Source organism: Xiphophorus couchianus, chromosome 4, assembly GCF_001444195.1.
Source record: "Xiphophorus couchianus chromosome 4, X_couchianus-1.0, whole genome shotgun sequence".
NCBI lineage: Eukaryota > Metazoa > Chordata > Actinopteri > Cyprinodontiformes > Poeciliidae > Xiphophorus > Xiphophorus couchianus.
Window position 1 is genome coordinate 2,683,849 of NC_040231.1, and position 17,144 is coordinate 2,700,992.

At 41.7% G+C, this 17,144-nt stretch overlaps 1 protein-coding gene across 2 annotated transcripts in view; it reads right to left on the minus strand.

Moving 5' to 3' along the window:
* Positions 1-256: 256 nt before the first annotated feature.
* map1aa (microtubule-associated protein 1Aa) overlaps positions 257-17,144 on the minus strand; it is a 34,253-nt gene continuing 17,365 nt past the window's right edge. For both annotated transcript variants that reach the window (XM_028015624.1, XM_028015626.1), the window contains 5 exons: positions 14,200-14,282; positions 13,446-13,586; positions 6,594-13,362; positions 5,702-5,928; positions 257-4,852 (listed from right to left, as the gene is read on the minus strand). In XM_028015624.1, the coding sequence (XP_027871425.1) occupies positions 4,697-4,852; positions 5,702-5,928; positions 6,594-13,362; positions 13,446-13,586; positions 14,200-14,282 (7,376 nt within the window). In that variant the 3' untranslated portion in view covers positions 257-4,696. The remainder of the gene's footprint in view (positions 4,853-5,701; positions 5,929-6,593; positions 13,363-13,445; positions 13,587-14,199; positions 14,283-17,144) is intronic.

Genomic DNA, 17,144 nt, shown 5'->3' on the forward strand with positions numbered 1-17,144 from the left:
ACTGTCAGTTACTGTTGCAGTGAGTAACTTGGCGCCACTTTGGTTAATTTATGCGCCATGCTGGATTAAATAAAATGACGTCGATTCAGCGTGAGGAGAGGAGAATTCTGACATTCATCCTCTCTGGAGCCCAGATTAATGACGAGTATTTTCTGATCTCCCAAGACAGCCAGACTAAATGATTGATAACTTGTTAATCTGCCTGAAATCATCTCTGTTGACTGCAGTGACACAGAAAGGCAAGAAGGGGGAGACATTCATTTCAGTAAATGACATTTTTATTTGTCTTCAACACACTTTTATCCCTCCCAACAATAAATCTGACTTCTATTTGACCTTTTATAAGCATTTAAATAGAGATAAAGAGAATATTGCACTTAAATTAAGAGATGAAAGAAGAAGCAGGAAGGAGAGGAAAACCCTCACAAGGCTTTCTTTACCGCACAGCAAAGCCGGGTTACATGTGCCTCCTTCAAACTGGACAGTTTTAGCTTCTCAAAACCACATCATGTAAAACAGCATTTCAATAATGAGTCGTTTTCATGTCAATACAGGAGAACTCAAAAGGTACGCATGCACAAACAAGCCGGGCTCAATCCAACGGAGGGCGGTATTTATCTCAGATTTTTTTCTTTTAAATGTCTGGATGCAGATAAATGTGACTAACTGATAACAATGTGTTTGCATGAGTGAAGAGAAGAGAGCACCTCAGGTCTGGCAGTTTGGGCTTTGAGTGATCAGCCGATTGTTACAGTGTTACAGGAATGCAAGAGTGAGGTAAAGTGAACTTTGACCCTTTTTTAAAAATCTGAGCAGAAAGCACAAGCATTGACACTGATGTCTCTCCGCAGGTGTTGCAGACAACCTGTGTGTCATGTGATGCATGGTAACCAAGGCAACCAGGAGATCCGAGTCCTCCGTGGAGAACGTAAAGGTATAATCTGCATCTTCACATTCAGGCCGATCGGGTGCAGTTTTTAAAAACAGTCGCCTTTCGTTTACATGTCGTCGCATGCAGCTCCTGTGCATGCATCAGCAGATGAGCTGGAATTAAATAAATTAGCTGGAGGTTCACTGGGATTTCATCAAATTTAACAAATGAAGTCTAAAATGTTACTTTAAAATAAAAAGGGGGGAAGCTTTGCTCACTGGTTTGCCTTGTGCTTCTTTAAGTGGCAGCTGGAACTCTGAGTCGGTGCTTTAAAAGTGCCGTTTCACCAGGGCCGGCCCAAGGCATACAAGAGTTAAGCAGCTGCTTAACTCTTGTTAAGCAGCTGCACACCACCAGGGGGCCCTAAGAGCACCAAGGTAGCATAATTGAATAAAATTGCATTTTAAGTAACACAAGCTAAATTCTATTACACATAGAAAAAAATTCCCATATTGTTTTTTGTTACATAAATAATTAATATCATCCCGTTTATTTCTGCTGCCTGTTGGGAAAATATAATATCAACAGTAATGAATGTAATGACTGTAATGTTAGTGTTTATCAGCTGATGTTACTTTTAAATAGCTAAAATATGACACACTTAAATACACTGCAAAAACACAAAATATTGACTAGTATTTTTTCTAATACAGTTATTTTAAAACACTTCAAAAACTAACTCATAAGTAACAAGAGGATGTTTTAGTCAATAATTCCTTAATGGTGATGAAAAACTACTATTTACTGCTATTCCTTGCTGAAAAGTTACTTGTATGTTAGTGTACTAAGATAAGATTACAGGAGAAACTTAATAAAAAAAATTACTTGGTAAGATTTTATTTTTGCTATGCAACATTGATTCCTGAAGCAATTAGCAGTTAATTTGTACTTTTAGTAGATTCCATCAAATCAAATTCAGTTATCTTTGTAAAAAGTTACTTGTTAGTTAGTTTTGCCTTAATTGAAGTGTACTAAAATAACTGTATTAGAAACCAGACAAAAAGTAGTAAGATTTTTTGTTTTTGCAGTGTACAACTATACATTTCAAAATCTAAATGTTTTTTATTTTAGTTTGATGCTTCTGTAACGTTAGCATCAACAGCCATAAAACACTGATATGATGCAAGCTAATAAAGTATGCTAATGATAACAGCATAGAGATAATGACGCATCTGGTGTTGACATGTTGGGATAGGGAGCCCACAAAAAATCTACTTTGGGCCCCAGAAAGGCTTGGACCGGCCCTGTGTTTCCCTCTCATTTCATACCGACATCTTGGGCCTCCGCCGCCCGTTTTTCTTTCAGAACCGCAGAAAGGCACATGTGGGGTGACGGTCTCCCATCAACCAAAACAGCCATCGTCTTCTTCAACACGTCCTCGTTGTTCTGTAAAAGCCTCTTTTTTTTCTGAGCTCTGAGCTTCAGGATGTTACGATATAAACATGTTTCCAGCGCTTGCAGCTCTCTGCGTGACGATTGGCTAGCTGGAAAAGTACATCAAAGACCACAGAAATGGCTAAGGAGAGCTTCACCGTAAGAAAAAATAGCCATCAGGAAGGTTTTAACTGGTTGAGAGAACAGTAGAAATATCAGAACTCACTACAATACAGATTTTTGATTATTATGTTCCCATTGCTACAACAAATATAGTCTAAAAGGAGCGCTGGGATCTAGTTTTCTATCCGTTTATGTCACCGGGAGGCCAAAAACTAAACACTGTTACTGTTTCAACAGAAAAGAGCAAAAAATGACAATCTAATCAGATTTTTTTTATGTTTCTGGATTTAAAGGTAATTCTGGATCTCATCTTAAGCAATGGGAATCGGAGGACTTGTATTTATTTGATCAATTAATTCATGTCTATATTCCTCTGCCAGAAAAAGTCAGGTCACGACTGGTATTAGCTAAAACAAAATTGAGAACTGCTGCTTTGATTTCTTCAAATTTGTGCTTCTACTGCAACAGTTTAAAGGAGCAGCCTTGTAAAAGTTTTCATGTCCCTGAAAATCTTCCACCTTCTGTCATCATACAACCACAAACTTCAGGGTATTTTATTTGGAGTTTATGTGATAGATTAGAACAAAGCTGTGTGTCGTTGTGGTGTAGCAGGAAAATGATAGATGGGGTTTCAAAATTCTTTAAGGACAAAATCTGGAAAGTGTGGAGTGGATGTGTTCTCGATGACGGCATATTAGGGCCATTCTGGGTAGAAAGAAAAGTGCATTTACGCCATAAAATCTCAAACATTTTTCAGATTTTTTATTTATTTATGAGCATCAAAATTTGAAAATTTGCTAGACAAAAAAATCTAATTTTGAGATTAATCTTAAAAATATTCTAAAAAACATGGAAAGTTATGAGTTTCAAAAGTTGAGAATTTTTAACTTTTAGAAATTTAGAGTTTCATCCAACTCCAGTGTGTTGGATGAAACCGGATCATTTGGGGAGGCATAACCGTCTTATCAAACTCTGATCTGCCTAAAAGCTGAAGTCTCACTTAAGTTCGAATGCATATCTGAACGCCAAACAGAAAGGCAGGGAACAGACTACCCTGCAGGGCATTCTGGGTAAATACAACCAAAACAAACATGCTAGTCTGGCACTAGCGGGAGAAATGACTGGTGGTGTTTTGCTAACAACAAAATAGAAATCCTACAACTGCTAAAATCTGACACTGCTTCATTTTTGTTTATATTATATGAAGAAGGAAGTTGCATTCAGTGTCTTCTTCTGAGGTTTTTGTGTCGTTTTCTTCAGTGATTCTTGGTGCAGCGCCCCCAACAGGTTTTTTCAAAGGGTTTTAATTCTTTTAATGCAGAAAATGTAACAAATGTTACAATTTTGGTCCCCAATCAAACTGAGTTTACCAGACTACCGGTGTGTAAACACTCTTAATTCCCAGGGAAGGGTGCTGGTTTGTTAGGTCTCCAGGCTGAAATGTTCTCCTGAATTTATTAAAGAAATTCTTTATTAATTCCTTCATTCCTTGACATTTCTTCAGTTTATGTTTTTTGTGTTGTACTTGTTGCTGCCTCTTGGCCAAGGCTTCCTTCCTTTAATCTCAATGGGTTTTTTATTCTGGTAAAAAAAAAAAAAAAAGTTAAAATAAATTTTAAAAGTCTTTGTTGGTTGTCTAGCACATGGCTGAAAATGCAAAAGACAAAAAAATTGTTGCAACTTTGGTCCAAATCGAACGGAGTCAAAAACACCCTGCAACTCCAAAATGAAATCCAGTGCAACCAGTTACCCTGATAAATCACCTAAAATGGTGAAGGCAGCATCATGCTGTGGGGTGCTTTTCTTCGGCAGGGATAGTGAAGCTGGTCAGAGTTATTTGGAAATTGGATGGAGCTAAAGGCAAGAAGACTTGAGAACGATAACTTATGGGAAGGTTTAGATAAAAAGCAAAGACTCTGAAATCATTTTAGTTCCTATAAAACACTTTGAAGTTTGTGGTTGTAAAATGATTAAATGGGAAAATGTTCAGGGCTATGGCATAGCAGAGATATTCATGATGTTTACTAAACCACAGGGAAATGACGACTAGCTGAAAAGTACCATTAGGACTCCAATGGCGATGGTCACACCAAGCTTAAAAATCAACAAAAACACTAATAAAAGTTCTCCAGATCTGCCTCTGCTTCGCTGTGCGGCATAAACGACCGGAGCAGAGACACATCGGGTTGCATATCAGGATACAGAAAAGAAGAACCAGAAAAGATCTACAGCAGGGAGGTTATGGAGAGAGGAGAGGCGGAGGGGATCCTAAAACTCGATCTTGCAGGCTGGAAAAGATTCGTCCTGCATGACGACGGTGCTGCTGGAGGCCAGAACCATGATGTTCAGCTCCTGCTGCCTCTCGTGGGTCTGCTGGTACCAGTCGCGCGTCACCTCTGTGTCGTGGGTTGGGATCAGCGTCACCTGAGAGTGAGATGGGAGGAAAGAGCTTACATACCTTATGTAAAATGAAAACAACTTGCCAACAGGTGCAAAAATTTAAAAAATGATGCAAACGCTTCCTGTTGGTCCTCCAGACCACTAGGGGGAGTTGAGCATAAAATCATAACAGACTTTCTGTAAAGACGGGATGTCCAGAAGAAAGAAAAGAAGTGCTTTACTTTATGCTTTCTACAATAATATGAAATGATTTCTTGCTCCATACTCCCCCTAGTGGTCTGGAGGACTTTTGCAGCGTTTTATTCTTGCTGTTTTTGTGATATGCATAATTTTTCCTTTTGCTAGTCTTTCCTATGATGCCATATTAGGGCCTTTGTGAAAAACAAAGATGAGTACATTTCTGAAATTTTCCTTTTTCTAGAAGATTTCTGAGCTAAAGCCCAAAATTGAGTTTTCGAGTGAAAAATTACTCTTATTTTGTATATCTAACATGGCCTAAGACGCTGTCTTATATTCCTGCAGTTGCAACATTTGTTTTTGGTATTTCTTATTTATTTTTCCTTTGTGTGTTTTGGAGTTTGCATCCTTCATGTGTTCCACATTTTGAAGTTTGTTGTGCGTTTGCTCCTGTCGGCCAACATATAAGCCATTTTCTTATTAAAGTCTTTAAACATCAAACAAAAGCACATTTAAACATGACAATTGTTATAGCATTCATCAACTCTTGGTTTTAGTCTGAATCTGAAGAGAAATCCAAGTTATTCTGTTGAAAAACACAATTTACTTGAAAATAGGAGTAATGTCACATCCTGGGGCTCCTCTGCTCTACATTGACCTGAAACAGGAAACTGTGGACAAAAGCTGCTTTCATACCTGCAGGTTTGATCCCCACTGAGCTTTGGCATCCAGCAAAGCATCAAGGACCGCTCGGCCAGGTTCGCCTCCTGCAGCGTCGTTGCCGCTCACTACATAATACGCAGAGCGAATGCGTTTGAAAAACTCCTGGTCCACGTTCTTAGCACTGCAGTGGTTGGGAATGTAGGCTAGATCCACATAAATCGGAAGGCCGGGAGCGGCCGCCGTGCCGGACTTCTGGGAACCTGAGAAAACAAAACGACACCATCACTTTTAGGCAAACACACAGTCAGGCAAATGGTTCAGTTCAATCCAATTTATCTCAAAGTAATGCAATACAATCAGTCGCCATGTTTTCCTTAAATATTATTACAGCAACATCAACATCTAATGAAATTATGCTTTGTGTAGCCTGGTTGATTCGATCCAAACCAGTAGATAGAAATACGGCTAATTTACATTGTGCTATTTTTTTTTTTTTTTTTGTGCAACATTTCAAAGGTTTTCTTAAAATTTACATGACAAAAAGTCTATAACAACTGGAAGATCTGGCATCCCATGTAAAAACATGGTGTTTTCTCAGCTTTACTAGTACTTTAACTGGAACTGTAGGCTTTGACAAAATGAAAATCTTATGGCCTTCACCAGAAATCTAAAAACAGGTTGCCATTGGGATTTTTAGTGGCATAATAATCCAAAACATATGGCCAAATCATCACAAAAATGACAAAAAACTACCTTCTTCCATGGCTATGAGCTTGTGCTATGAGGAATAGATTTTCAAAAAATTATTCCTTTATGATATTTCAAGGGTTTTAATGAATCTCTACCAGAGTGGCACTTTATTTTAACATATTGATGAAATATAAAGAAACCTAACAGATTATATCAGGACATTACATTTGCTCACCTGAGCTGGTTTTGACCCCGTTTGTCAGCCCTTTACTGGGGTTGTAGCTTGATCTTGAGAGGTCGTCGTCCTTGGAGCCTTGTCCATCTGATAGACGAGACATGCGCGAGCTTTTGTCTGCGTCCTTTTTCTTCAGCGAAGCACTCCGAGGTGACGGCGTCTGTTTAACAGGCATTGGGGACCTCTTACGCCTTGCTGGAGATGCTGATTTTGTTTTGCCTGAAGACTTCTTCAGACTTTTTGCTTTTGGTTCCTTTTTCAGAGAGCCATTGCCTAGAGAGTCAGGATCCACCATGCAGACATCTGGGTGGGGTGGATGAGGGAAGCGGTCCAGGAGGGGAGCAGGAGGAGGGTCATGGCTTCTCTCGGAGGTAGAGTGATGGCTACCTCGCCCTGTGGCAGATTTATCAATTGGCATGTATTCTCCATCCTCATCTGAGTCCATGTTGCCTTCACCGGTAATTGATGGGTACTCTGCAGTGCCAGGATGCAGATCTGACTCTGACTGAGAGGGTAAAGACTCGCTGACAGAGGTGGGCGGAGTGTCCTCTGTGGCCAGACACATCCCTGCAGGCATACCACCAGACTGATGCAGAGAGCTACTGTCCCTGCTGTGGGACTGGTGAGTATGGGGTTGCTTGTGAGCCCTCCTCTTGACTGACAGGTCATGTTCATCTCCTTCCTGTGACTGATCGCTCCTGCAGCCTTCCTCCTCATTGTCCTCGTCACTGGAAAGCCGCCTCATGCAGGGGTTGATGAAGGACGGTGACAGGTCTTCTTTGCGCTGCCTGAATTCGGAGGAAGAGTATCCAGGAGAGGTGCGGCTGGTGTAAGAAGAGGTTGCTCCAATGGGTAATTCCTGATCACTGTCATCATCATCATCTTCCTGCTCTCCTCGACTGCACTCTTCTGCATAGAACGGTGAGCGGAACTGCTGATCAGGTGAAGCAAGTGAAAGTGGGCGAGGAGGATGCTCCGGCTCCATCTCACATTCCTCCTCAAACTCATCATCATGGCGGTAATGAGGAGGGGAGTCTCCAGGTACCATCCCCATCTGAGGCTTGGGCATTTCCCACTCATACGAACTCCGGACGTACCCTGCTGCTCCCTCTCTAGACTCCACTCTGGCTGAGCCTGAAGGTGCTCCGGCTCCTGTTACCCCAGTAGGAAGGGGGCTCCTGGTGCTTACCTCTGTTGGGCCATTTGTTGTGTCTGGCTTGCTTGTCTGGAGAGGTGTGGACATGTAAGAGCCAAGAACATCTGGAAGTGCATCACTTGTCTTTGCACTGAAGGCTGGAGCAGCTGGCTTGTCACAAAATGGGAGACTACCAGTAGGAGCACTGGAAGGAGACCTCTGAGTCATTTCACGCATATATGTCTCCTCATCCTCCTCTTCACTGCTGTCAGTCTCTTCAAAGTAATGCTTTCCTTCAATGTCAGGCCGAGGAGAGGAAGTGACACCAAACAGAGCAGCACTGGCGGCCTCTTTATTCATAGAGAAGTCTGCAAAGGGACCCGCTGAGGCCCCAAACCCAGCAGCTGTGTCCAACTTGGTATCTTCAGGCCACTCAGGTTTAAAGAAGCATTCAGCTTGAGGCCCTTTATCAGTGACTCCACATAATGGAGATACATGTTCCTTCTTCTCTTGAACAGCGGCGACAGATGAGGCCGTTGGGAAGGACTTGACTTCCTCAAAAGGACTAAGAGGTGAGAAGCGAGCTAAACTGGAACTAGACTCTGCCGTTGTTGCTACAGTGATTTGCTTCTCAGACACTTCAAGATAATCATCTTTGGCACCAGCTGAACTGGAGAAGGGAGAATCCATAACAAGCGAGTGTTCATCTTTAAATGAGGAGTACTCAAACAGAGGTTCAGCGGACGCAGGTGTCTCCAGCTCCTCTCCAAACTGCCGGCTGGTGGAGAGGGAGCCTGAGGTGGAGGAGGAGTAGCTGTAGGCTGAAGATGAGGAGTAGCCAGGGGCAGCTGCTGTGGTTGTGTACTGAAAGTTTGCTTCCAATGAGCTCTTACTCAAAATATCTGGTGTCTTCTGTTTCTCAAATTCAGTATCAACTGTTTTGCTTTGGTAGTAACTCGATTTTGAAGAGAAATCTTCTTTTTCTTTGTCTCCACTCTGACTTGACAGAAACGACTCTTTTTCATCGGTTCTATATGGGTATTCAAAACCTGAAGAGTAACTAGATAAATTGGTAGCTCCTACATCCACTGGCTTTTCACTGACACAGGAGGAGTCAGCCTGAGCTTGATATTCAGCTTTAGTTACTGAACTTGAGCTGGTTTCTGTGATGCTCGGCTTTCCCTGACTGTTGTAACCATACCCTGCCATAGAAACCATAAACTCAGGTCTCTTTAAGGCTAACATTTGACTTACTGGACTTTGTACTTCCTTTTCAGATTTCTCTTTGGCACCTTTCTCCATGTCAGAATCAATGCCATCTTCATCCTCCTCCTCTTCATCTTCTTCCTCCTCATCGTCATCATTGATAACTTCATCATCATAATCTTCCTCATCTCTTGCTGTTAGCTTTCGCATATCAATCTCTAAGCAGGCCCCTTTCTCATTGTAGCCTGATGCAGAAGGGACGCTGGAAGTGACTGAGGAGAATGTTGGGGGCGTTGAGCCAAGAGTTTGGTCCTTTTCTGACGACAAACATGTGGTCGAGGCTTCAGGTCGGTCAGCAACTGAAGGGAAACGACTAGTCTGACTGTAAATAAATGTCTCTTTTTCTTTAACATCTGTTTTAAATTGATCAGTGACAGATGTACTCTTGGGCTCTAGCCATGAAGAGGAGGAGTAGTCTCTTTGTTCTTTCTCTAAAACCTTGTCCGATACTGCGTCCTGTGATGGAGGCTCATGTGTGTGCAAATCCTCTTCATCCTTTGAAGGTTTTTCTTCTACCTTTTCTTGGGACTCCTCTCGATACAAGTCAGACTCCTCTGAGCTTGTTTTGCTGTCGTAAATATCACCATAAGAGAATGTTTTTCCGTGAACATATGGTGTATCCTGTCTTGTGTACACTGCTCTCTCTCTGCTCTCTCTGCTCTCTTTCTCTGGATATTCATAAAGACTGAAATGGACACTTTTCTCTGACTCTTTAATTTCAACATCTGTTGTCTCACCTTTGTCTTTTTCATCTGAAAGGGTTTTAGAACCTAACCCACCTGGAAAATTATCATCTTTTTCATCTTCATCAGAAAACATCACTTTTGGTTTGGGTTTGTCCGTTGTGCTAAAGGACACCTGCGTCTTGTCTGAACTCAGAGCTTCTGATTCTGTCTTTGCAGGTTTTCCCTCGAATGAAAAGTCGTCATCTAAAAAGCAACCTTCTTTTGCTTCCATGAGTTTAGCTTTTAAAGTGGGCTTTAACTCCTTTTTGGTGTAATAGTCATCCTCACTGTCCTCATCAGATTCCTCTGATGCTTCGAAAGCTGTCTTGTCGCCTGGTAAGCCAATAAAGGAGGTATTGTCTGAGATGGTGACTGATCGGTCAGTTTTCTGAGCGTCAGCTTTAATTGCATGCAGTGCTTCATCTTTTTCCTCTGGTTTAAAGGGTTTTTCTTCTGTTGGAGAGTAACCACTGCTTGTGGGCACTGATTGTGTGGGTGAAGCCAATTTCATGGTGCTGTCATCAGGACTAAAGCATCTCTCCTCACTGTCCTGCCTGGATCGGGATTCTAGCCCAGGGGAGAAAGATGGAGGGGGTGAGATAGGCTTTACATCAGCAGAGGTCTTAAACGCTTCTGTGCCGAGGAGAGTCTGGTCTTCCTTGACAGTCTGCGGAGGAATGACAGTAGAGGGATATTTTTGTTGCTCCTGGTGCATCAGTGAGGCAGCTTGTTCATAGCCCTCTTGAAGTTTACCCAGAGGGATGTCAACATTTGGAGTTTGGTCCTCATCCTCCTCTTCTTCATCTTCTTCTTCTTCATGGACGGTTTTGGTCTTTGCATCACTCTCTATCTCCGGAATGTTAGGCTGGTATTCATCAGAGGACGGAGACTTAAAGCACTTGTCGTCTTCCAGAGAGGATGTGGGGGATATGGTGCCTGCTGAATGGAGATAGTCTTTCCCTTGAGCAGCCTCCGCACGTGATGGAGCGCTGTTGACAGTGTCCAACAAGAGGGAATTCCTCGCAACGTCTTCTGTTTGAGGTGCCGTCACCGAGGCAATTGATTGGTCCTCAGCCACAGATGTGGCGAAAGATGACAGTCTGTCATAGTCTGTGATAGATGTTGCAGAAGAGATATGCTCTTCTTCTGCAAGAGGAGCAGCAATTATGGCAGGGTATGGCGCAAGCTCAGGTTCCTGACCAAAAGCTTTAGGTTTGACATCTGGAACATCAGAAACTGCAGAGCTTTTCATCTCTTTAATACCATGCATGGATTCAAATGTACCAGGAACATCTGGAACAGAAATGTCGTAGGAGCCCACATCATAGCGCAGTTGTGGAATCTTGTCTTCAGTTTCCTCATGGATTTCCTCATCGGAAATCGTCTGCTCTGTCTCTGAGTAACCAGGGATGGTCTCGTCTTGGATGAAGGAGAACTGCTCAGAGGCAGAGGCTGGTAGGGGTGCTGCGGTCGTTGGTTTAGTTGGTTTCGCCTCCTCTGTTTTAAATTTCAAGACCTCATCATCTTCTGTTCCTTCTAGTTCCGCTTTTTCTATCACATCACCCTCCTCCTCTGAGCTCTCACTTTTCTTTGATCTGTCAGTCACATTTTCTGTTAAAAAGTCATATTTCTCCATTTTCTCCTCCTCATACTTCTTGTCAAAGCCATGACTCACATCTTTTAGTTGAGAAGCAGTAACTTGTTTGTCATTTTTGTCTTCTTGGATGACAGGGGATTTAGATCCAGTAGGCTTTATCTCAGTGGTTGAGGATGTTAGTTTCTCACTTGTTACAGCTTGAGGAGAAACCTTAGTGTCTAGGTGTGCTGGGGATTCAGGCATCGCATCATTCTGGACATATCCAGTCTTCTGGATGGACATCTCCTCTTGTTTGAGTGCCTCAAAGTCCTCAGTGAGGTCCTCAGGTGAGGAGACAATGGACCTGTCAGCCAGAGCTGCCGCTGCAACCTCATCCAAGATGTTCTTTGGAACAGGCTTTTTCCCATTTGTTTCCTCTTTGGCAGCCTTATTTTTATCAGTTTTGGGTTTAGCCTGACTCTTGGCCTTGTGCAGCGTTTTTCTCACTTCAGGGGTGAGCGGCTTCAGGTCGGGTTTGGTGATTTTTCTAAGCTCTGGTTTACTTGGCTCCTTCTTCTTGTCTTCCTTTGCTTTACTCTCTTTTTTGTCTTCCTTTCTTATTTTTTCATCTTTCTTTACCTTTTCTTTCTTGGTGTCTTTTTTCTCTTTGTCTTTCTTTTCATCCATTTTAGATACTTTCTCTTGTTTTGAAGATTTTTCCTTGAAAATTTTCTTTTTTGCCGTCTTTTCGGTTCCAGGAGCCACTTCGCTGTTTTTCTGCTGTTTGGTGGCTTTTAAATTATTACTTTTAGGTTTCTTCTCTTCTTTCCTTTCAACTTTATTCTCTTTAGTGGCGTCACTTCTTGACTCTTCCTCCTGCCTGCTGGCTTCTTTCTTAGATGCTTTAGCATGGGGTTTAGGTGAAGATTTGAGACTCTCTTTGCTCTCTGTTCTGGACCTTATTTTAGTTTGCTTGATGATTGGAGGTGGCACGCCAGATGATATGTCTTTTTGAGTGGCCACTGGGTATCGCAGGAAGTCCAGGTGTTTCAACTTCTCAAGCCCCTCAAAAATTTTATTTTGTGGTGCATTTCCAGGAAACAGCACACGCACTATCTTTTCTGTGGGTCGATGTGGGATCCAAACAATTAGAGCAGTGACTGATGTTAAATAGGGCACAGATATTTCTCCCTCCTTCCCGTTGGGCATCATGATTCCTGTCTTGGCTTTGCTATTCCCTGCCCATTTTTGCATCAGAAACTGCATTTCTTTGCTTTCCTTCACTGGGTTTAAGACGTACATGTCTAACTTTCCCACACCAAGTTTGTGGAACAGTGTTATTGGTTCAATAGTGTTACTGACTATCCTGTGAAGAGGTTCAGGAGTGATGCCAAGCTTATTAAGGTACTGCAGAGTGAGAGATGCCTCTTCAATGCTCCGCTTTACCTTGAGAGTAGACTCCGGCATCTTTAGCTTCTCTGGGACGTTGAAAAATACAATCCCAAGTTCAGGGGAGATCAAGTTCTTCATCCAGTCACCATTACTACTGGAGCCAGACCCTTGGTTTTTCTCTTCCTCCTGCTCCGCAATTTTTCTCTGGAACAGCCCATTTATGCCCGGCAGGTTGTCTGCACCAATGTGGGTGAGCAGGACGGAATCGATCCTGTCTAGGTGTCGAACTAGTTTCCAGAAGCAGGACTTCCTCTCTGACCCGCCGTCCACCAGGATGTTGAATCCATTGACGGCGAACAGAGCTGAGTCCCCCCTGCCTCCAGGAAATATGTAGCAGCAGGGTTTGGACAGCTTTAGAAACCCACCGGAGGTCGGCGGCTCCAGAAGCTCGAAGGGTGATGGTACATCCACCGTTTCCGAGACATACTCTGTGAACTCTGTGACCCCGTCCATTTTGGGGAGTTGGGGCTCTGGGTTTAAGCAATACTCGAGAATATTAAGCAGTGGCTGCTGCTCCTGGCTTTGGCCCAGGGAGCTCCAGCCCCCGTCTCCCTGACAGGAAACAGTAAGCCTGGACAGCAGCTGCGAGGAGGCCCTGGACAAGACTTCAATAACCTAAAACAGAGAGAGAGAAATGTCAAATCAGATGTCTCTGAATATAAATAATGCTCCAAGGTATTTGAATTCAAAAGGCCTACTTGAGGGTTGGAGATTATGTCAGAAAACTGTTGCCAACCGAAGACTCCACTTTGCAGAAGAATATCGCCTCCCTGGTCGGAGCTCTGGCCGCTCAGAATTAGCAACTTATTAGTAGCAGTGTCAGTGATCAGAGCAGTTGTCTGGGTAAAAGACATGACAAAAATCAAACCGAGGATTATTGTGATTCATATTTTTGCAGCATGATATTAGCTAAGTTCATAGGTAAAAGAACAGAGCTCTACAGTGACGGCTTGATAACATTTTCTGACAGATAAAGTTCAAATGTTCAAACCCAAACTGAAATATTGGGTGAAATGAAGTGAATATTTTCACTGTTCTTGTACTGATGCAAGCTCTGCTTCACTCAACTTCAAATATGGAACACCTTAGGAGAGGTGTTCAACATTTCTCCTCAAGAACAAAAACAGGAAGGAAAGCTGAGAGATCTTCAAAATTTGAGATGCTTCGCTGCTTTAACCTTTGTCAACCTTTACCTAAGAGATGGATGGATGGATGGATGGATATAGAAACGGATGGATGTACCCTTAAAAACGGATGGATGGAAGGTTACAGTAATGGACAAGAGGATGGATAGATACCAAAACAGATGGTTGATAGATTCAAGGATATTTAAATAAGTGGATGGACAATGAATGGATGGAAGGATTTCTTCTGCATGTGAATAAACCCGTTTTTCATCCAGAACCGGCTTAGAGTGGCCGAACAGAACCTCGTCATGGCGTCTTGACTCACCTCTAGAGAAACCGCCTCCTGTGCCGGGTTCACCAGCACCACCGTCTGCAGGACGTCGCTCTGGTACCGCAGCGTTCTCTGACCTGCAACCAAACAAACCCAAACATTGAGTCTTCCTGCCTCCCCTCAAACAGCAAACAGCCGATCTGACAACCAGCAGCAGGAAAAACGTCTAAATGACTCCCAGGCAGTCGCAATATCACTTCAGTTCACTTTATTTTGGTAAATTATCAACATTACACACAGAAAACTAAAAGCTACTTTACAAACTCATAATTTACCAAAAAAGGAAAACCCTGCTCATGAACTCAGCAGCCTGCAGTAATGAAATACATCTTCAGTCCATATACATACACACGTTTACATGTAAATATGAAGTATATACATAGATACACAATACATGTATACATCTACATAATATATACAACATTTTAAAGCTCACCAAGAAAAGACGTAATTTGAGATCATCACTCAATTCATTTCATAGTTTTTAACGCCAATAACTGACTTTATCTGACTTTCCTCTTTAGCATGATTTAACTTCAGTCATTTTTGAATTTTAAATCAAATCAAATCTTCATTTTAATTGTATTTCCATTATTATTTCTGCTGTAACTCAAAAAGTTATAATTGGAAGTAGAAGGTCAGTCAGTAAAAACTGTTTTGTAGTTAAAATATATTTTAAAAAATCAAAGGTGTTGAATTATTCATCTTCACTTTAATGTTTGACCCAAATCGATTAGTGACTCTGCCCCGATTCCCTTTTCAAACCAACATGAACGGGTTAAATGAGGTTAAATAAAGTGGGTCCCGGAGGCCCGGCATCCTGCATGGTTTAGTCTCTCCCTGGTTTAACGCATCTGGATCAAATGATGGATCATTAGAGGCCTAGGAAGAGCATCGACATGCTGAGAAGGTTGTTGGTACCACCAGGGAGAGAACTAAATGTGCAGGATGCCGGCCCTCCTGGACCCACTTTGGGTTAAATTATCAAAAATCACAACAGAACAGCAGAAAAACCCGATCAGCGTTGAGCCTGATTGGTTGTTTCTATGGTGAAGCTCCACCTGCTGCTGCTGGTTACACTGATCCAGTGCTGGCTGAGGAAGACGCATTGCAGCATTTCTGACAGAGGGAGGGAAGGCAGAGGGAGCGCATGCACGCAGCATCGCATGCTGCACGAGGACAGGCCAGCAGCTGCTTCACAAGCATGCAGCCGCTTCATTAGAGGAGGCTAGATTTAGCAGGAAGCATGTTGACATCAAAACTGCCGAAGCAGAAACGTAAATAAACTCTCAGATCTCCATTTTAAATCATTGAAAAGAATCTAAATATCCTGTGAAGAGCATCAAAAAGAGGAAATTTGTTGGTGATGGTGTGAGGAAAACAGATTTGATGTGATATTTTGTTGTAGCTTGCAGAATCAATCAACTGGAAGTAAAATAAAAGCCAAGGTCAGCATCTTGCTTAGTTATTTATAACCTGAGCTCCTCGAGTTCTGCATGAGCCTTCAGTGATTCCCTCCCATCTTGTTCCGTTGCTCTTCATTCTTCCTGAAGATCTTTTAAAGTTTTACTTTGGTCAATTTTCCCTCCGTCTCAGTCCAGAACCTGACATTTACAGCACACTGGCTGTGAAACATAACTTCTAAATATTCGCTCTAAATTCAAATATTTATCGATTTTTCTATAGAATGCAACTACAAAATACTTTCAAGAAATTCACCCATTTGTGGATTTATTTCTGAAACGTATGTCAGAATTATTTGCTGTAAATCCACCGATTCACATCTAAAATAGTCAAAAAAATGAATTAATCTCAGAATTGTTTCTAGAAAAAAACTTTGAGTTTGAAAAGACAAAAAATTGCTGGAAAAACAAGAACATTTTTAGTTTAATCTCAGAAATTTCTAGAAAAAGGACATTTCTGAATATGAAACAAATAATTTGGTAGAAAAAAACTATTGAAATTAATCTCAAAGATGTTCTAGAAAAACAAGGAAAATTGTGTTTAAAAAGTTGAAAATATGCTAGAACAAACTCCAACATTTAAGTTCTACATTATGTATATTTTCCTTCCAGGCATCCAATATTAATCCCTTAATATTGATGTTAAATGTTTGACCCAATGTGACTTTTAAACAGATCTAACCCGATTTTATCTGGTTGAATGTTGTTGCTCTGTGCAGAAAAGAAGGTGCAGAAGAAGAAAGGAGCCGTCTGATGGTCAGTGGGCGCACATCACATCACAGCCGGCCTACACACTCCTGCATCTGGTGCATGATGGGTAATGTTCTGAAACGCAGCTGCATGTTTACATGTCGACTCGCTTCCAGGTGCAGGTATATGTAACGAAATGTAAAATGTTAATTTTATTAGCTGTAAGTGGACAGTGGTACATATATTTACCATAATTAAGTCAAGATGTTGTGATTCTGGTGCAGAAGTTTTAAATATGACTGAAATGTTTCCTGAGGTTGGTGAGAAAACAAGCAGACTCGATTCATCTGAGTTATTTTCAGCCTTTACGTTTCCCAAGCAACAAAATGCTGCTTTATTTTGACCTTCAGGGTGTCACTCTTTGTTTCTCAGCCACTGAATGATGAAGTCCTTAGATAACAAAAGCAATAAGTTGGCTTCATTATGAGAGATTAGAGAGAGTCGTTAATCTCAGCAGGGCTGCTGGTGTCACTGCTGTAATTACATCCACATCTACAGGAGGAAGTAATTCAGTCACATATAAGCAGCACTTTATTATTTTTAGTGTTTATTTGGTAACGAAATGATTCAATATGTGAAAAACTATGGAATGAATTCAGATGTTTTCCACAGCACCACGTTTAATTTCATACTTTCTACATGAAAACCTCTGAATACAGTTTCTTACTAATCTAGACAAACTTTTCTGTTTTCATTAATGCATTTAAACGGATTTTTTACTCCGGT